The sequence below is a fragment of the Rhizophagus irregularis genome, chromosome 14, assembly GCF_026210795.1.
Source record: "Rhizophagus irregularis chromosome 14, complete sequence".
Taxonomy (NCBI): domain Eukaryota; kingdom Fungi; phylum Glomeromycota; class Glomeromycetes; order Glomerales; family Glomeraceae; genus Rhizophagus; species Rhizophagus irregularis.
Window position 1 is genome coordinate 1560401 of NC_089442.1, and position 21535 is coordinate 1581935.

The following is a 21535-nucleotide window of genomic DNA, read 5'->3' on the forward strand; positions in this document are numbered from 1 at the left end:
TAAATCTATTTCTTGTTTAATGAAATTTAAAATTTTTTTTGGATCTTACAATATACCATTTTTACTAATTACACGGTTAAAATTCAACATGCGTATTCAAGATATGAATATTAATTGAAAGTATTTATTCAGGTGATATTATTAAAGTTTATGGTAATAATAATTCATTATACTCACTGTTGCTAAATCTTAAAAAAAAATTATTACTGTAATAAAATTTAATGAATTAGAAACATTAATAATGATCTTATAAGGTATATAACTTAGATGAGGAGCGAACTTTTGAGCAAAAAGAGGACATTGGAAGTAGTAAAAAATATTCACAAAATATTTACATCAATTTACCAAAAGATTTATAAAAAAAATAATGAAAATATAGAAATCGATAATATCAAATTAAGAAATTTTAATGATGCACATTTCGATAATGAAAATTTAATTGAAAAATGATTTACTCCGGGCTCTTAGATAATTTTTTTTTTCGTAATATAATCCACGAAAGAGCTTTCGTAAAGTTCTAAGAGAGTTGATACAAAATTATTTTGTCTCTAACTTCAATAGTAATATTAAGATCACGTCTATCATCAAATAATTGAAATAAAAATCATTAACTTTTGCAAGAAACAATTTGTGAATCGGGTGAAATATTTTTTTAAATTCAAGTATTTGCAACTCAACACTTCAGCGTTTTAGTTGGTAATCTTTGATTTTGCAAAACACAAAGAAATGTTATTCCGTTTCTTATACCGTTAACGTTAACAGCGGATGAGTTGAAATTCGTTATTGCATATCTCAAAGCCTACTTTTATGTAACGTTCATGAAAGGAAAAAGGATTTATATATAATGCATCAACGATATTTCACCGTTTTAGTACGATTTTTGCGATCATTCTGCAAATAAAAATTTCTCTTGAATATTGTTTTTTTTTACAATGAAAATTTTTCACTGAAAAAATATCATACTTTACCCACCAAGAACTTCTAAAGAATGCACCTCACTTTATTTAACAAGTTCGTTAAGAAATTTATATTTGATATTAATCTATAGAATTTAAGCATTGGTTAATATATAATCATTTAAAACACAAATTATGTTTCATAAAAATAAAATTAAGTGATATTTATTACAAATATACAAAAGCAAATATAATATTCTTCAAATCTTATACAAATAGTTAAATATTTGACTTCTATGGATTATAATTTGTTTATCTAGTTTTAACTTTTAATACGTTTTCCTACTTTAAATATTTTAGAATTGATTAGAATAAAAAATATATGTATTAACATAAACAAAAAAAATGAAAATAAACATCATCAAAACCAAATAAATATTTACCATTATCGTCATCAGTTTCAGGATTCAATTCTTCAATGTTTCGCTTTTTTAAAGTGGTTGGTGAAATTTGAGTTTTTATACTTAAATTTTGTGACGATAACCTAAATAACCATTTAAATATCAATTGATTAGTATACAATGTAATACCAATTAAAAATATAATTGAAATACCTTTCAGTATCTATATCAAGCTCTAATTCTGTTGAGATGTAATCAAAAGAGGCTGAACAAGTTTGAATTATAGAACTTAAATTTTGTGCCGAAAAACTAAACAAATAAATTGAGAGATTCAATATAATAATTAGTTAGTATATCATTTAAAAACAAAAAAAAATTTGTTTAAATACCTTTTAGTAACTGCATTAAGTGAGATATAATTACAATCTAAAGTATGTAACAAAAATCTTATGAATTATAAAATATTACTTAAATTATAATTATCTTTATTTTTAGTAATACCTTGTTTATTGTCATATGAAATTGTTGAGGATGAATTGGTAGATGAACATTTAGAAATTAAATCACTTAATAGTCTACTTGTATAAATTGCTTCTGAGTGATATTTTTCAGCAAATTCAGGTCCAATCTTCTTTAATTCTATCAGTTTCTTTCGTTTTGATTCAGCTTGATCAAATTCTGCCTTATTTTTACCTCTAAAAGCCCAACTACCAAAAGTTAAACGAATATCTTTTATAGAAGGTCTTTTTTTTGGATCATGATCCCAACAACTTTTCATTAAATTAGCATAACATTCCGGTGTGTCTTCTGTAATTTCAGGTCGTTCTCCATCAAGAATTTTATAAACAAGACTATGATCATGTTTAACATTAGCAAAAGGTTTACAACCTGTTGTAAGTTCCCACATAATCATACCCAAACTATAAATATCAGCTTTTTTAGAAAATGCGGCCCCTTTAAATATTTCTGGTGCAATATAAGGTATAACTCCATAGATTTCATTATTTGATGATTTATTATTTACAGGATGTGATAATCCTAGATCCGCAATTTTCCATTGATATCTTACTTTAGTTTTTTTTTGGTCATTTTGGTCATTAAATAAATCAAATAATATATTTCCGCTATGGAAATCTCGATGTATAAATTGATTTTTGTGGATATGTTCAAGTCTAAATTAAAAAAAAATTAATAATTTTAAATTTGTGAATATAATGAATACGTTTAAAATATAATTACCCTTCTGAAATTTGCCATAATATACGTAATTTTTGGTTATTCCATGTAATATTTTTAAAGCTCTTTTGTAAGTATTTATGTAAATCTCCTTTTGACGCATATTTCATAACCAATATATAATCTTCTGATTCAGGATCTCTTGTAAAGCCATAAATTTTGATTATGTGACTATAAAGTGATTTATCAATACAATGTCGATATGATTTTAACTATAAAATTTAAAGATTTTAATTAACGATTAATTTTTGACAAAAAATTATTCAATAAATATATTAAAATATTTACCTCATTCAAGAAATAATTACTACTATTTTTAGAATTTTCAAATCTTTTTAAAATAATAGTTTCATTATTACTTAACCACGTTGCTTTATGTATAACACCATAACCTCCTTTTGTCATTTCTTTTACATCTTTAAATTGAGAATATGGCGTCCAATTAATTGGTTTATCTTTACTATTTTGTTTTACAAAAATAGAATTTAATATTTTCCATGGGTAATAATATTTATCAATATTTTTTACAATATTTACAGTGTCGGCTAACTCAAAGTTATCGTGTAAAACATCATTAAAAAGAAAATCATCAATGTCGCTGTGTTCACTACTATTTATGATAAGCGATATTCTTTTACATTTTTTACATTTAGATTCAAGTATAGATCCAAAAATAATGTTTGTTATTAAACAATATCTGCATCCAACATAAAATATACAACAATTTGTACAATACTTTTGACAGTCTGATGTAAATGTTAACCTTGAATGACATGAGTTACAATAAGGACTATTATGCCACCATGGTAAGTAAAGAATCAAAGTTCGCTTTTTAACCAAAGTTGATTCTATCCATTCAGAAGAGATTAGATAACAATTTGGACATAATCTCAAATAATCGTATTCTTTAAATGGATGTTCGAATGGCTTTCCACATAATTTACAATAATTTTCACTTTCAACTACTCTTTCAACCACTTTATCTTCAAAATTATGTAAATACCCATATAGTTGTTTAAAGCATAAAATTCTCACACAATTTCCACAACATTCTTGAATATTTTGTGGTACAATTGTCCTACTTATTTCATGATTACTACATTCCAAGTCCATTGTGTAAATATATACGTCCAAGTATGTACTATTATCAGTTATATCATTAATATAACGCGATAAACATTTTTTGCAATATTTTTGGGAAAAACAAAGATATGCCCCAATATATTCTTCTCCACAATTAAAACACTTATTATCTTCATTATTAAAAGAAAGAAATTTAATTGGTATAGGGCTAGATTTTAATCTTGGCGTCGGGTCAAATGAATTTTCATCATTTGTATTCACCAATTCCATTTTATTATGTTAATTATTAGTATATGTTATTAACAAGTATCAATAATGATAATGAATTTGAAAAAATTTGAACGTATTTTATTTATATCTGAATGATACACTATGATAAAGATGGAACTTTCTGTTAGTGATACGAAAGTATTTCTATATTTCCTCATGGAATTTTTAAATAACGGAAAAGTCCGTTTGAAATTTAAAAGTTCTTTATCGAAGAGCTAATGCATAACAATATGTAATCAAAAAATCGGCTTTATTATTTTTTACTTATTTAGTTAAGACGCATATGATCAACTAGAGAAAGTATTTTTTTTAAGTGTGGGCGTAATTACTAAACATTCCGTCGTAGAAAATAACAGAAATGAAACACAGACCAAGAAAGGAAACAAATAAAAACCAATATTTGAACAACAATAACGAACAACCTATCTTTTACTTGTTACACAATCACAGTGATGTGCATGGAAAATTGGAAGCTATTGGAATCTTCCAATTCTTCCAATTCCAAGCCTTCCAATGGCAATAAATTTTTATTGGAAGCTTCCAATGCACATAGAATGCTGCACAATCACCTGATTGCTGCTCTGATCACATGATAGTTGCGGTTTCCTGGACCTCGAATTTGATTGGGCAAAAATTGTTATATTTTTGTAGCACAAGCTATTAGAATTTCACTACAAAATACAGACTGAATAAAATTAAATTTTAAACTATAATTTTTTATAATGTATTTATTTCGTGCAAGAATTACACTTTATTATTAAAAACTTTTTCATTAACAGATCATTTACGTCAAAAATAATTACTGTGCAATTGCAGTTTCTGCATAGTGCATAAAACAAAATTCCGCGCGATCAGTTTTTTATCTAAAAACAAATACGTAACGATAAATTGAGTAATTTTCATAATCATAAAATAAATAATAATAAATAAATGTTATTTTTCTACCTTTATTCTGTAATATTTTCAAATAATCAAGTAATTTTTTTTTGGTAAGGATTAAGGCAAAGATTGATTGCAAAAAAGGCAAGATAATTCATTATCTAGTAATGTAAAGTTAAATTATCTTTAATGCCTTTTTGATATTTAGTAATAAGACTATGCCCTTTTTTGCTTAAACCGTTGCCAAGTCGTGTGACTAAGTATAAAAAAAATTATTATTATTGATTTTATTGATTGGAATTAGCCAATCAAATTTGACTGGCCCGGGATAAGCATTTGCTTTTTTTATTTTATTTTTATTATAAGAGACGGAAACCGGAACCGCCGGTTCGAACGAATTACAAAAACGATACAAAACTAAACAACCCCGGATGATTCAACCCCCAGGAACTGGGAGAGGAGCTGCCCCACCCATTATTCACGAAGAATCCTAGGCATAGCCAGATTCACGTACCATATAACTCAAATAAAAAAATGGGGAAGGGAAAAAAGAAAAACCAACTATAGTAATAATAGACCCGGACGCCGAATAAATTTCTATCATCTATATGTGTGTAGTATTTAACGGGACATATAAGACCCCTATAACATCCGTCACGAAAATAAAAAAAGGAAATCCGGGTACAGAAATATGCTGTATTTGAGGAGTCGGAGATGTCTTGTCAGCGACTCCGTGACGGTGGTATAGTTATACTCGAGGTTGGATCGTCTCATTATTAATTGCCGAAAAAAAAGTCGAAGTGGAATTTGTGGTGTTTAAAACTTCTAGAGTGACGTATGTCACGTGAGAATTTTAAGGTTCTTATGTGATGTAATGATGTGTCCTAAAAGTGAAATTTCATGAATGTCAACATGACATTCGATTGGAGGTTAGCGTAATTTTGGAAGATTTCCACAAATGGTAAATCTTGAAGCTGAGCCATGTGGTAGGCGTTGTCGAGCATCTGGATTGTGGGAAAGTCGAAGTTTTCAGCGATAGTATGCAATATCCATCGCTCAAGGGCTACAGGGTTTTTTTGAAAAATATGTTCGTTGTCCCTATAAAAAAAAATCTGGAAAAAGCTCCGGTAAATGATCATTTTTCTAATTTTTATTCCGAAGAAACTCAGACACGTGATCATTTTTCCGAAAAATTTTTTATAGGGTGTTTTGTATGTAGTCAGACTCGAGAAGCTCTTCTTGCATATGATAAAGAGCCAAGTCTCTGCTCGGTCCTCTGCCGTGGCCGTCCATAAAGAAGGTATTTCTGGTGCAGAAAGTCTGAACTTGTAGGAAACCAACTCTTCGTTAGTAAAAGAAAGTTGATCTAGGGCGATATAGCTGCCGACCTCCATCTTTCCAAAGGGTCAAGTTAATGTAAGGAGACTTTTCCGTCAGAGGTCACCACCGTGACTTTATTGTGAAAATAACATAATCAATTTTTTTTATCTGTTCAAAAAAGTGTTCAGTCAATTTTATAAACAATTATTTATAATTTCTAATAACTCTAGTTTTCTTAGATACGTTAAGAACTTATAATGCATCATAAATGTAAGTAATTAAATTTCGTAATATAAGTAATACTACTCAAATTGTTGCACATTGCGGCGGTTTATGAAATTTGGCGAAAACCTGCTGAGACATACTCAAAAGAGCATTTATACTTTGTTCTAAATTTGCTTGATTGGCTTCAAATACTGCTTCACATACTTCGGGATCTACGCTAGGGAACACGCCATCGGGAATTAAAATTGACTTATAGAAACATTAAGCTTTTTTCCTAAAAAATGTCAAATAATGACGCGCCTTTAACACTGGAAGATAATGGGAAAATTGGTTAGACGCAAGATTTGGGTACAAAAAAAATTTTTAGAGCTCATTTTTGACTGTTCACTAATAAATTTGGGACTTAAATAAAAATTTGGTGATTAAAATTCTGTCAAATATTTATTTAATTTGACATGACGGACAAATTTTGGGGTATTATATATATATATCCGTCCCATTTGCAACGCTTTATTTTAAATCAGTTGCATACAATAACTTTATTAAGATTATGAACACAAATTTACATATTAAAAAAAAACAAACAAAATAAATACAAAAGAAGTTTCACAAACAACACGATATTTATCTACGATTAGCTATTCTAAGCTACTTATACAGTATATCCATGTTTGTATACCCACTTAACGTAAAAGCTTAGAAATTATACACTTCAAACTTTGTTGAATTTTAATCTTACATTTCGTAAAATATTTTATTCAAAATAACACACCTTGTTTATTCTTGGCTTACTACCCTAAAAGCTTCTATCTCATCGATAGTATAGGTACCAGTGCATTTTAATTTTTGTTCATAATAAGAATCTTGTCTAGTATTAACATTATTAACATACAAAATACTATCTTGCATATATAAACAGCCATCTCCAAATTTAAATCCACAATTACCATAATAATTATTATAAATAGCATAACTAGGTGATTTTACACGACTTATTTTCATATTTTGAATATTTTGATTATCATCATTTTTTTCAAAAGAAAAAATAAAACTATCTGTTGTAGACATATAACAACTATTTGTATAAATACTTCTTGGCAAAACACGATTAAACCCAATCGGTGTGTAACCACCAAATATTTTTCGTGAATTTTGACTTTTAATTAAAACCAAAATTGGTTCCTCCGCACTACATTTCTTTTTAAATGAATGATTATAGATTCCATCTTTACTACCTTGATAAATAAGTTCAAACTTATATAATGAATCTTTTTTATTAAGGACATTCTTTACATCTTTTTTATTGATCCAATTAATGATTGTATAAATAAGTTTTTTTCTAATAATTTTCGATTCAAATTGAATCTTTCCAACTCTTGGAGGTAAAATTGTTGCTTTTTGTAAAGTACCTTTGAAACAAAATTCTTCAATTTGATCATAAATATGATTTGGAATAATAGTTTTATAAGGTCGAACTTTATCATAACAATCAGTAGGAGAAATTTCCACGAATCGAATAAGAGGAACAAATTTATCTAAAGTTTTCTTTAATGCCTCATAATTTTCTTTTTTCCATTTAGTTCTATCGTTATTCATACTTCCCAAACTAGGAGTTTGTTCAATACCCCATTTAATTAAACATTCCCAAATAATAATTTCATCGATTTGCATGTCTTCTCTTTTAAGTAAAATATAGAGGATATCTTTATCTAATGAGAGAAAGCTTTCTGAAGTAATAAATGGTTGTGGATTTGCACAAATAGACTTAAGGCAACACTCTTGTAGTTTACTGATGCACATACGTTTAAACACAGTATTAAGAACGAGAGAAATATTTTTCTGAATCCAGGTTGCTCGTTTCTTAAATAAATATTCTTGAACATGTTCAAATAATTCTTCTAGAAGTAATTCATCAGATGCAACTAGAAGTTCAAGAATATCATTACCTTTATGCTCTTCCAAGTCAAGTTCACCCGTGTAAATGTATCTTAAAAGATAAAAATTTAGAATTACTGTAATTACTGTATAATAAATCAATCAAAATAATTTGATAGAATATAAATTAAAATGTAACTTACTTTAAAACTATACCAAATACTGTTGGAGCAATATTTGGTTTATTATACATGTACATATCATCCTTTTTTGTCACCCATCCATTCGAGAGTGCACTTTTAAAGTATGAAGAACGAGCACGTAAAATTACCGAATGTGCTCTAAATTCTTTTATATTATTATCTTCACCAACTTGAATAATTACGTTAAAATCATCTGCATCATTTAATATTAAAGATAAATCTTTTGAAAGACTGGAATGTAATATTGTAGCCATTATAAAAACAAAAAACAAAATTACACTAAATTAAAGTTTGAATCGAAAAGAAAATAAGGTATTAATGGACTGTAGACCTACCTTTATTTATACAATTGTAGTAGTGCAAGACTATAATCACGTGATCGATTTTCTAAAAATACTTATACTATTTTGATAAATAAAAGTTTTAATGAAAAAAAAAAAAATAAAATAAAATATTTATTTTAAAATCTTGGATTTTTTAATTTCGTATCGACGATTAAGTTCTTGTTGGGATATTCCCTTTGATGTAGCTTTCCGCTGCAGGAGCAGTGGATTTGCGGACAATAACATTCAACTGTCCGACTCAATTTGTCGTACAAACTTATTTTCATTGAAAAAAAAAAAAATAATATTTCCATTTTCGTTACCATAATAGTTTTCACTTTATTCTATTTCCTTTTTCGTTAATTGTACTTCATTTTTTTTTCATTACGACTTCTGCGCTTAAAATTTAAATAGTTACGCCAATACTTAAATAACATTTTTCCCACATCCATAAGCAAATATTACAATTAAGTAAAAATTATAAAGTTGTTCGTTATCGTTACACATTTACATTCAATAATGAACTTCTAAATTTGAAACGGACTTCATTTTCCGTTGTACCACGGTAAACCCTTAAAAAATCCCATGAAAAATAAATACTTTCCGTATCATGATGAACGTTCTATTTTTTTCTAATCTCTTACTAATATATCGTCATGATATAAATAAAATACGCCGAAATAAATAAATTCATTATGATACTTGTTTATGACATATATAGCTTGTAAATACAAATGATTTTAACTAAGAGTTCTATACCGGTTAAAATATGTTTCTTAATATAGTTGAAAAAATAAAAATTGTATTTATTAAGAAGAAGAGTATACTGATGCACCACTTTATAGCTGGCAAAAATATAATAATATTGCAAAGGTTATTTATTGCACTAAATAATATACGTATATACTTGGACGTATCGGTATATATTTACGTAATGGGCATGGAATGTACGTAATGAACGTGGAATAAGTAGAATAACGGTATATTCAAAAATGTTGTGGAAATTGCTCGAAAAGTTTTATATTTCAAACGATTATCATAATTGTTAAGTATTTACATCAAAAATTGTTAAAGGCATTGTTTAAATTAGTTTTGCGAGCGAGTTTCGCCCAATTTGATCTACAGAAATGTTTCCAAATTAGGGCTACAGAAGTTTAGTCACTGGGCAAAACGTTGCGGATCCTGAAAAGTAATTTCCCCCGCAGCAATAGTGTAAATTATCTTATACTTTTATACTGGATGCAGATAATAACAAATATAATCGCAATGCAAAAAATTTAAAAAAAGTGTCAATAACCCATAAACAGTAATGAATATAGTGATCTGTAACACATTGATGGATATGTTAAATTCTTAAACTGCATCAGAAATTATCTAAAGTAGAGATGCGATCGTAGATAATCCATCATGGATTTAAAACAAATTTATCCGACATCCGTATTGGGTAAAACGTAAAATTGTACTATCCGTATATCCGATTACGGATATCAAATTAATCATAGTGTTGGCAGGAAATCGGTAGTGCCGGCCGGAATTACAAAACACGTGCCTCCGCTTTGCGATTGTTAAGTATTTTTTTTCTTTCTACACACTAACTATACATCACGTATAATAAAGGATACCAGATTATCTGACGGATTAACCGGATTCATTTGTGACGGATGATGCATCCAGAAAATTATCCGTTATCTTTATCTGGATGGACGGGATTATGTGCGAATTTACAATACAGTAATCACAAACTTATTGTTTCCTTGAAGCCTTATATTAAAGCCTTAATAAAAGGTTAGTTCCGTGTATAAATATTTCTCCAAATTTTATTTTTCGGTCCTTTTTTTTATCTTCATACAGTCAAACCTTTATATAACGATATGTCGGGACATATATGAAATTTTTAGAAAATATCGTTATATCAAAGTTATACCGATATTTATATGTCCTCACATATAGTGGGAAAATAAAATTTTATCGGTATATCAAGTTTTTAATAGTATATCGGTATATCGAATATCGGTATATCGAGGTTAGACTGTATACAGTAGGTAAACCCTATGAATTAAATAAGTTTTAAAACTGTATTTTGTAGTTTAATTAGCTGCATCACTTTATCACTCTATTAGATGATCTTAGCTGCGATACAGTAACATTTAATAGTTTAATATAAAAGTTTATTTAATAATGTTTACGTTATAATAAAATATCTTTAAATATACTATAGGTTTTGATTTCGTCATATGCTAGGACTATTTATTTATTAAACAAGCGTATAATGCGCAAAAATTATTCTATTCTTTTCATAGATTCCCATTTATTTATTATTTTTCCACTTAATAGTCCGTGAAAGAAGTACTTGAATAGGGGCTAATTTTAATGTGTTTCCCTAGTATTTTTAATTGAAAAAAAAAAAATAAATAAAATGCAAATGAATATAAATGGATTGGATTTAGTCAAATAAATATTTACCGTTATTTTCACAAGAAATAATATTTGCTTCTTCAATATTTCGCTTAGTTCCAAATACCTTTGGTCTACTATTATATAAAATTGTATTAATGATTTTAAATTGTTAATTAAAGATAAAAGAGAAAAATTTTAAGTACCTTTCAATATCTATATCAAGCTCTAGTTCGATTGAAGCATAATCTATAAAATAATTAAACATATTCATCCAAATTAGTATTTTAAATTTATTTGCCTATCTTATTTTAGTATAGCACATACCCTTCGAAGAATATTTAGACGAACTTTTAGAAATAAAAGATTTTAATGATCTACTTGTATAAATAGCACTTGGGTGGGGGTTTTCACTAAACTCAGGACCAAGTTTCTCTAAACTTATTAATTCTAATCTTTTCAATTCAGCTTGATTAAAAGGTTCAATATTTTTATTTTTAAAAAACCATTTACCAAAGGTTTTACGAATTTCTGTCATAGTAGGTCTTTTTTTGGGATCATTATCCCAACAACCTTTCATTAAATTAGCGTAACATTCTGGTGTGTCTTCTGTAATTTTAGGTCGTTCTCCATCAATAATTTTATAAATAAGCTGAATATCATGCTCAACATTAGAAAAAGGTTTGCAGCCTGTTGTAAGTTCCCACATAATCATACCCATACAATAAACATCAGATTCTTTAGAAAATCCAGATCCTCTAAATATTTCTGGTGCGATATAAGGCACCACTCCATATATTTCATTATTTGATGACGTATTATTTGAAGGTTGCGATAATCCTAGATCTCCAATTTGCCATTGGTGTCTTTTTTTAATTGATTCCTCTTCTCCTCGTCGTCGTAATCGGTTCATGCCTGATAACCTGGATAATATGTTTCCACTATGAAAATCTCGATGTATAAAATCTGAGTTATGAATTGTTTCAAGTCTAAAATAAAAAACACATGTAATAAATTTATAAGAATTAAATTGAATAAAACAACAAATATAATCTTATAAATACCCTTCTGATATTTGCCATAAAATTGCCAATTTTTGTTTATTCCATGTAATATCTTTAAAACTCTTTCTTAACCAGTTATGTAAATCTCCTCCTGATGCATATTGCATAACTAACATATAATCACCCAATTTAAGATCTTTTGTAACGCCATAAATTTTAATAATATGATGTTTAATTTCATAACAATGTTGATTCGACTTTAGCTAAAATTTCATGATTAAATATTTTTTAAATTACAGTATATAATTTTAATAAACAAATATATGAATATTTACGATTAAAATAATGTTTACCTCATTTAAAATATTTGCTAAAGTCTTGAGAATTTTTAAACTTTTTTAAAATAACAGTTTCATTATAACTTCCATTATGCAAAATTGCTTGGTATATGATGCTAAATCCCCCCTCTGCTACTTTTTTTATATTATTAAATTGAGAATATGGTATCCATTTCATCAACTTTTCTGATTGATCTATCAAATTCTCTGGTCGAGTATTCATATAGTTTTGACAAATAAATTTAATATTAGAATTTATTTCTGATGGAAGAAAATATTTGTCAATATTTTTTATTTTATCTGTAAGCTCGGCTATTTCAAAATTATCGTAAATGTTAGCGTTAGGGAATAAATTAAGGAGAAATTCATCTAATTCACTATTTCCACTAAAAATAATCACAATACTATATATTCTTTTGCATTTTTTACATTGAGATTGAGTTATTAATCCGAAAATGATGTTTGTTGTTAAACAATATCTACATCCAATATAAAATATAAGGCAATTTACACAATACTTTTGACAGTCTGATGTAAATGTTAAGTATTTGCCACAAACAACACAATGAACTACATTATGCCACCATGGTAAATAAATAATTGGAGTAGTAGGTTTTTTAGTCAAAGCTGATTCTACATATCCAGAAGAAATTAGATAACAATCTGAACATAACTTCAATTCATATCCACTTCTTTGACCTAATGATTTTCCACATAGTTTGCAATCTTTTTCACTTTCAATAATATTACTGAATGAAATATCGTGTTCAATATATGAAAAACTAACTTGAAAATCACCTATAAATATTTGTTTAAAACATAATATGTCCAAACAATTTCTGCAACATTCTTGAATATTTTGTGGTTCCCTTGTCTTACTTATTTCATGTTCACTACATTCTAAGTTCCTCGTGAATACATATAAGTCCAAGTAAATATTATTATCAGTTATATTAGTTAAATAACTCAATAAACATTTTTTACAATATTTTTGATGAAAATTAAAAAGATAAAGATAATTTTCTCCACAATTAAAACATTTTATATCATTATTATTAAAAGAAACAAAATTAATTGGTACGGGACTAGATTTTAATTTTGGTGTTGGATCAAAAGGATTTTCATCATTTATATTTGCAGGTTCCATTTTATTATTTTATAAGCAATTATATGAAAATTCAACATATTTATAGTTTTTAACTGATTCATTATATAATCATGATTAGAAAAATAGAATTTTATGTTGATCAATTAGAAACGGAAATTATATTGACTTTCTATGGAATTCTAAGAATGTTTACACAAAATTTTATAATCGAAATTCTTCAAAAGAATAAACAAAAAAAAAAAAATCTTAACAGGAAATAATAAACCAGTATTTATGCTTGATTTTTATTTGGAAAAAAATGAATTGATTTAATTTTAATAAAAATTTAAAAAAAAAGAAAACGAACCAACGACAGCAAGTCACTGTACAAAGCCCAAATACAAGTAAAATTATAAATAACTATTTTATATTGTCTGAGTGTTAGAAAAAATCAAATAAAAATAAATGATCGATTATTACTAAAAAGTATTAGCAAAAAAAAAAAATTTAGTAGATCATGCAGATCACCTGATTGAAGACTCTTTTTTTTTCGTCATTAAATATTAAAAAATTCCCTACAATTATTATTGAAAGTAAAATTCAAGTTAGAATACGGATCCCCATAAAAAATTTTATCCGTTATTTCTGTAAAAACTCCGTAAAAATGAGCCTTTCACGGATCCATTCACGGAAAATGTAAATAATTTGATAAATTCCGTAATATGAGGTTATTAATTCCGGAGATATGAGCCTTTTACGGAAAAAATATGAAATATAAAAAACGGATTAACTTTTTTTACAGGAGAATTATAAAAGATAGAAACTATTTAATTATTTGTTTAAACATAATATATTTCATATTAAGCATAAAAGCAACATAATAAATCAGGGCTTTTCAGATTCCAGAATTCTAGAACATTTTTAAAATTCTAAGAATGCTTTATGGATCTGTAGAATTATAAATAAGGTAAATGGAATGTTTATTTATTTAGATCACATTTTTTAGAATTCTAAGAATGCTTTATGGATTCGTAGAACTATGTTTATTTATTTAGATCACGGGATTTACATAAATCAGCCCAAAATTACCGTATCACAAAAATAGCATCTTTTTATATTCCAGATCACTTCAGATCAGAAAAGTTGCTTATTTTAGGCTAAAATCATGCCGATCCCTCTGAGTGACTCAAATGACTGGTCACATGCCATTTGGATCATCATTTAAAAATTACATCATAATTCTTGCTAAAAAATTATTTTGCAACCATAAACTGCGCACATGATCCGGGTAATTGGTTTCGGTAATTATAAGCTTTTTTTATTAATCTGAAGGATTGTGAAGGATTTGTTATTAGAGTACTCACATAGTAAGCCAAAATTTCATCTATGGTTAAAAATATTTAGCCAAATTTTAAATTTATTGGAAAAGATAGCATGTTTAATAATATTTGTAACGTATAAGAACAAAAACTATTTAGTACTTTAATAGTTTATTATAATAAATAATAAAATTAAAAGTACATAAAATATTTTTAACGTTTTTTTTTTGCCAAAGAAGAAATACATACAAATTGTTTCATGATCGAAACATAATATTTTGACACAAAAATATTTTTTATATAGATTACTATATTAGTTTTATATATATAGATTTGGTTAATATAAATTTGTATAACTATACAGATAATAATAATCGTGTAATCTGGCAACAAATCCGGTTATCAATTTTATTCGAGGATAATATATCACGTGATAACATAAATTACAAATGAGAAAGGATATTCAGGGGTCATTTCAATTTTCAAATGGCCAAATAACCTGATCATTTGACTATACTGTGTAGTACTGTGTAAGTATGTACCAGTTAATTGATGTTAATTTGTTATTTTACGTAGAAAAAATGGTTTGTAACAGACTTTTTGATACTCAGTTTCTGACTGTCAGTGATCAATATAAAATTATTATTACTCACGTAAAAAGAAAAATAAAGAATTTTTTTTTTTATAAATATGACATGTATTAAATTTTAACATTTGAGTAATAATATGCGAGCGAAAAGAATCCGGTCCGAGTTTATCATGAGATGATAAAAGGCAAGTATTTATATCAAATGCAACAAATAAACGAACTTGTTTCATTTCTAAAACAAATACACCGCTTTATGGTTATCCTTGTTCTAGAACAATATACCACAATATTTGATTATGTAGCGATTAGAATTAGATATACCACTGTTTTCTCAACGAAGAAAAGTGTACAATTGTACAATCATATTACATTCTAAATAAAAAATGACATTCAAGTAAATTAACCATATCAGATATACTTGAAACAGGTTACGGGAAATTTCGCCGAAAGCCATTTCGTCGAAAGAACGTTTTGCCGAAAAATAGGGCCAACATTATGCAGTATTATGAATAACTCAGGCCAAAGATTATTTTCGGTGAAATGGCTTTCGGCGAAATGTCCCGATACGCTTGAAAGTTACGCTTGAAACAAATACTGTAAGCATCTGGCTCACATTATTACAATCATGCAGCATTGTGTGTTTATTTTCGTTTCGGTTACGGGAATTTCGTTTCATATCGTGCAAATAAGTTATCCTAATCAAGAACATTCTCAAATGAATTCAGAATTTTAATATCTTCAGTAAGAAAATTTCTGATTTTATTTATGTTATATCGATTATCGTCATTGAATTGAGATAAGCGATAGATCATAATAATATTAAAGAATTGTTCTCAATTATTCAAATGTTTAATACTGATAGTTAAATGATCCGATGGTGCTAAATTCAACAAGCTGAAGCGAATTTAATTAATTTTGCGAAGACGATGGCGATTGATTATCATTCCAGAAATGATCACCATTGAAAGGTGACAAATATAGATGTTTCATTGAGTTTCGAACACCACATGTTTAATGAAAATAAAAAAGTAAAAATAATTAAAAATAATTTTTTTTTTTTTTGGTTTATTTATTCCAATTTTAATCATATAATTAATTTATAACAATAGCTTCATGCATTATATTTTTTTTTTCAATCGGTCCTAAAATTCCTATTGGATTCTAATTTTATCTTCTCCATTTGAGGATATTTGTTTTTAGTTGAATAAATCCTTGCAACAAGTAATTAAAAATCTTTTATAACTAATAATTGATCAAATAATAATTTTTTTGCTCAAATGGTTTTTTCAATGAGAATTTATTAAAATTAAATATAAAAAATAAAGCAATAAATTAATTGATGTTTGAGGATAAAAAATGAAGCAATAATTAAATTAATAAAAGTAATAAATAATATTGATAAAACAAAGTTTTTTTGTTCTTTGTCTTAACATCCTGCGTCTTTATATTAATAATTTGAGAAATTTTTTATTAATGTTTGAATAATTTTTTTTTTCAATTTCAGATAAATAATAAATTTTTTTTGTTTTTTTTTTGAAAAAAAAGGCAATGATTAATAATCAAAATGTGGTTAAAAATCTGAGAATGTGATTTGACGATAATAATAGTTTCTCTACTTTACTAAAAAAATCATTGTTTACATAGTTTTTTAAAAAATCATTCTGATAATTAATAAACAATTACACAATTATATATATAAATTATATATCTATATATATATGTAAATATATATAATGTAAAGAATATATAATAAAAAAAAAATAATAATAATAAAGTTTCAGATCATGTAAAAAAGATAATTTATCAACCGGTTATGTATATATATTACCAAAAAAAGCACGATACGCTGCTGAATAATGCTTAATAATCCTTGTATAACTAAACCGGATCCAATTAATAATTCTTATTTTTTTTTTTACTAAAAAAAGTTACAAATAAATTAATTCGTAAATTCTGTAATTTTAAAATCTTGCGTAAAAATTCCGATTATTCTTTTCCTTGATATAATACTCTTTTTGGTCCCTGAGGTTGATCTTATACATCAACCAATCAAATAATTTTCGCACTTGATTTCTTATTTTTAAATTTAATAAATTTAATCTAATACTTTTTCGGAGACAGTGGATTTTCCGCCAAAAACCCCGAATTTATAAATAAAAACTTTTTTTTTCTAACCTACTTTACTATTTTTTACATTTTTTTTTCTTTTCAGAAAAAAAAAAAAAAAATTATACAAAGAAAACTTAATAATTACATTGCATATCAATCTAAAAATAAAATTAAAACAAATATAAAAACTCCTCTTCATAATAATAAAGTCTCCCTTTTCAAAGAAAAATTTTTTGATCTTTGTAGCATAATAACAACAACAATAATAATTAATAACTTTATAATTTTAATAATAATGTTTCTGCTAAAGCATTTTAAAAAAGATTACAGAGAAACTTCGTTAAGAAGTCTTTTAGTTTTAATATTCGTATGTATTATTTTAGGAATGTCAATGAACAAAATTCTTATAGTATTTGGACTAAGAAAGGCTGAGCCATTAGTAACCCTACAAATTAAAAATTCACCAAGTATACCGGTATGGTCATCGTTTATTTGTGGACAACGTTTTACTGGTGCTGTTGCACAAACTTTAAAAAGAAGTTTCTCAGGAAATGTAGCGACAGATTTACCTCAAAGTTATATTCAAAGGCTTAATACGGAAGGTTTAGCTATTGGCGATTGGACAAATCAAACCGGATTTTGGCCTTGTTTCGTATTTAATCCTGGAAATACATTGTTCTTTAAACCTGGTGAAATCGATCAAATCATTTTATATGGTGTGGCTAATAATGGGCCTATTCCAAGTTCATCTGGGTTATTATTTGGTATATTTAATAATGAAAGAAATTTAACTTCGGTTGACCCCTTTATTAGTCCAGTTCCTTCCACCAATACTTATACTTTTACGAGTTATGAAAGAGTGGATATTACAAATAAATTTCATTCTTACTTTTTTGTTAATCAACAAAGTTCTACTGAATTAGAGCCGCTTGCGAATCAAAGTTTAGTTGCAAGATTTAGATATTCTCCTGATACATATTTAGTAAGTGTCAATTCTTTTTATAGTAAATTTAAATTTTGTTTACTTTTTATTGATGACTATTTCTTAAATATATTAAATTTAGGTACAAACTTATACGGAAAGGGTTCAATATACGCCATATGGTAATTAAGTCTTTATATTATGTGATGATGCTTACCTGAAAAGGAGTAATACAGAAATTAATTATTGATATTTTTCATCATTTTCAGATTTAATCTCTAATGTTGGTGGTTTGACTACGTATGCTTTGGCGATTTGGTTTATTTTATTTGGGTAAATTTTTATAAATTATTAATTATTTAATTGAATTATTTGTAATTAATCAAATTAATATGATTAATATTTAATTTTTTTTAACTTTTTTTTTTATAGGAGAGGAAAGTACCGTTCGTGGGGTTTAGTTCAAAGATATTTGTTACGTAATTCTCCAGATGCGAAAAAAAAAGATAATAGTGATAGTTTATTACCGTTTACATATGAAAAATCAAAAGATGTTGATAATAATAGTACACTTGTTGGTTCAAAAAATTTTGATGATATTGATGAACGACCTACTTCAGCAAATTATTTCTCATCTACAGGAACTCCAACGCAATCTAGAGTTACCAATTCACTATCTCCAAATAGTATGATTTCACCATCATATTATTCAGTAAAGGAATTAAATAAAAAGATTGATACTAGAATCAATCAAAAACTTTGGTTTGTAGAACAAACTTTAAATCGTCATTACCTTTCCGGATTTAAATTACGTAGATATGATGATGATATAAAAAAATTGGAACAATTGGGATTTGATACATCATATGATGATGATAATAATGAATATGTAGCTTTAACACCACCACCAGCAAATCATCATAATTGGAATAGTTTTGATTCAAATGTTCAAAACAATCATAAAAATATTCAAATTCCTCCCTCTTTAATCCCTGGTAATAAAAGAAGTAATGATAATTTAAATCCGGAAGAACAAAGATCTCAATATCCAAATGTGGTAGTAGGTCAAATTCCTTTGGAGAAGAAACAAAAAGGAGGGAATAGTGGAATAGGAAATGGAAATTATCAACAATTTGTTAACACGTCTACAAATATTTCAACCGGATTTGCTACAACATCACCATCATCATATCCTCCTCAAATATTACAAAGTAATAATTTGAGCAGTATTCCACCTTCGCTACAAAGTAGTGTCATTAACAATCAGGGAAAAATTCAAGGTCCACCATAAGTTCCACCACAAGGTTCACTACAAGCAGATGCCCCACAAGCAGGTCCGCCACAAACAGATGCATCACAAGCAGATGCATCACAAGGAGAGTGTACCGCAAAGTCCACCACCCACACAAGGTGTATCACAAGGTCCATCACCATAAAATCCGGAAGAGCTATCTTGGGCGATTTGGATATTATTATTATTATTATCTTGCAGTATATTAAGTTATTGGACTGAGATGTTCCGGGTGTCCACCCTACTCAAATAAACATTTACTCTGGTTACGTCTAATTGCTTTACTGTAAAATTTAATATATATATATATATGTATATGTATTTTGTATAATTGTATAGTTAATTTTGTTAATTTTTAATTTTTTTGTAAAAAGGAAATATCAAAATATTTATTATTATTATTTTAGATTTATTATAATTTTTTTAAAATTTTTGCTGCGGACTTACTGCGGACACGCTGCGTACACGCTGGCTGGGCTGGCGGACGCTGCGGTTAAATGAATTAAACGAATTAAAAAGAATTTGAAAAAAATAAACTGTAAAATAAAAATAATTGAAATCGAAATTTAAGATCGAATATCTTTTTTAATATATATATATATACAGTAAATGTATTTTGTATAATTGTATAGTCAAAATATTTATTATTATTATTTTAGATTTATCTGTTATTATAATTTTTTTTTTAAAAAAAAAAATTTCCTGTGGACTTACTGCGGACACGCGGCGGTTAAATGAATTAATTAAACGAATTAAAAAGAATTTGAAAAAAAATAAACTGTAAAAATAAAAATGATTGAAAATATCGAATATCAAATAAATCTTTATGATTTTTATTTTATTTTATTTTCTAAAAATATACAGTTCATATAATTTATTTTATGTCATACTTTGATTTTCTATTAATTAGAGTATGTATAAATACAAAGCTATATCAGACAAATAAACAACTTTTACTATAAAAACTTATAAAAATCGTTGTACATATTTAAATAATAAAAAAATTAAATTAGGCGTTATTAAAAAATTCAAAGTTAAACCTCGTCAATTGATTTACAAGTCAAGATCATCTCACCGAAACTGCGACGGCCCAAAAAAAAGGACTTCTATAAAAAAAAATTCGTAATAATTTTGATAGTTGGCTTTGGAAATAAATAATAATAATATAGTACTTAATCAAACTGAGTTAGCAGTACTTAATTGTTGAATTGCAATTCAAAATATATGCAATTTTATTTCAGCAGAACGAGAGCATTGTATAGACATTGAAAGGTATATAAGATTGTATGAAATTAAGTCAACTTCTACCCAAAATATATTTTTATTTTAAAATAAAACTTCAAATAACTTTTTGTAGTGTCATGTGATCGTCATGTGCCACTCCGAAATTGATCGATGTTGCAAATGTTTAACTTGATTGACATGTCGGACATAATTAATATGCCGAACATGATTAACATGTCGAACCTAATCAACATGTTGGTTATGATCAACGTATTGAACATGTTAGTCATATTATACATAGTAAATATATTAAATTTCTTCTTATATGTATAATTTATTATAAATATAGGTCAATTTTCTTGTTGTAATAAAAAAGGGAAAAAATAAAGTTTTCATTTTTTTAAGTTATAAAGTGACAGTTTTTATCAAGTGAAATCCTTTATTCGTGTTTGGAGGTATATGCCGACGTACAGCGCTATACAACACGTCTGATCGGATAATTTTGATATATTGTTTAATATATTGTCTAATTATACACTAATTAACC

At 26.8% G+C, this 21535-nt stretch overlaps 4 protein-coding genes across 4 annotated transcripts; 1 reads left to right on the forward strand and 3 right to left on the reverse strand.

Moving 5' to 3' along the window:
• Positions 1-1218: 1218 nt before the first annotated feature.
• OCT59_006017 (uncharacterized protein) lies at positions 1219-3886 on the reverse strand (the record flags this gene model as incomplete). Its single annotated transcript, XM_066140985.1, has 7 exons — positions 1219-1241; positions 1340-1440; positions 1511-1606; positions 1687-1723; positions 1799-2469; positions 2537-2745; positions 2822-3886. 7 exons carry the CDS (start codon positions 3884-3886, stop codon positions 1219-1221), a joined length of 2202 nt encoding a protein of 733 aa, XP_065997822.1.
• Positions 3887-7087: 3201 nt separating this feature from the next.
• Positions 7088-8642, reverse strand: OCT59_006018 (uncharacterized protein; the record flags this gene model as incomplete). The annotated part of the gene is made up of 2 exons (XM_025332215.2): positions 7088-8297; positions 8389-8642. 2 exons carry the CDS (start codon positions 8640-8642, stop codon positions 7088-7090), a joined length of 1464 nt encoding a protein of 487 aa, XP_025175313.2.
• Positions 8643-11038: 2396 nt separating this feature from the next.
• Positions 11039-13594, reverse strand: OCT59_006019 (uncharacterized protein; the record flags this gene model as incomplete). Its single annotated transcript, XM_066140986.1, has 8 exons — positions 11039-11091; positions 11175-11242; positions 11312-11354; positions 11433-11714; positions 11823-12094; positions 12170-12372; positions 12463-12486; positions 12584-13594. 8 exons carry the CDS (start codon positions 13592-13594, stop codon positions 11039-11041), a joined length of 1956 nt encoding a protein of 651 aa, XP_065997823.1.
• A 4252-nt stretch (positions 13595-17846) lies between these two features.
• OCT59_006020 (uncharacterized protein) lies at positions 17847-19764 on the forward strand (the record flags this gene model as incomplete). The annotated part of the gene is made up of 4 exons (XM_066140987.1): positions 17847-18533; positions 18616-18655; positions 18743-18806; positions 18906-19764. The coding sequence occupies 4 exons, from the start codon at positions 17847-17849 to the stop codon at positions 19762-19764; spliced, it is 1650 nt and encodes a 549-aa protein (XP_065997824.1).
• Between the last annotated feature and the right edge of the window lie 1771 nt (positions 19765-21535).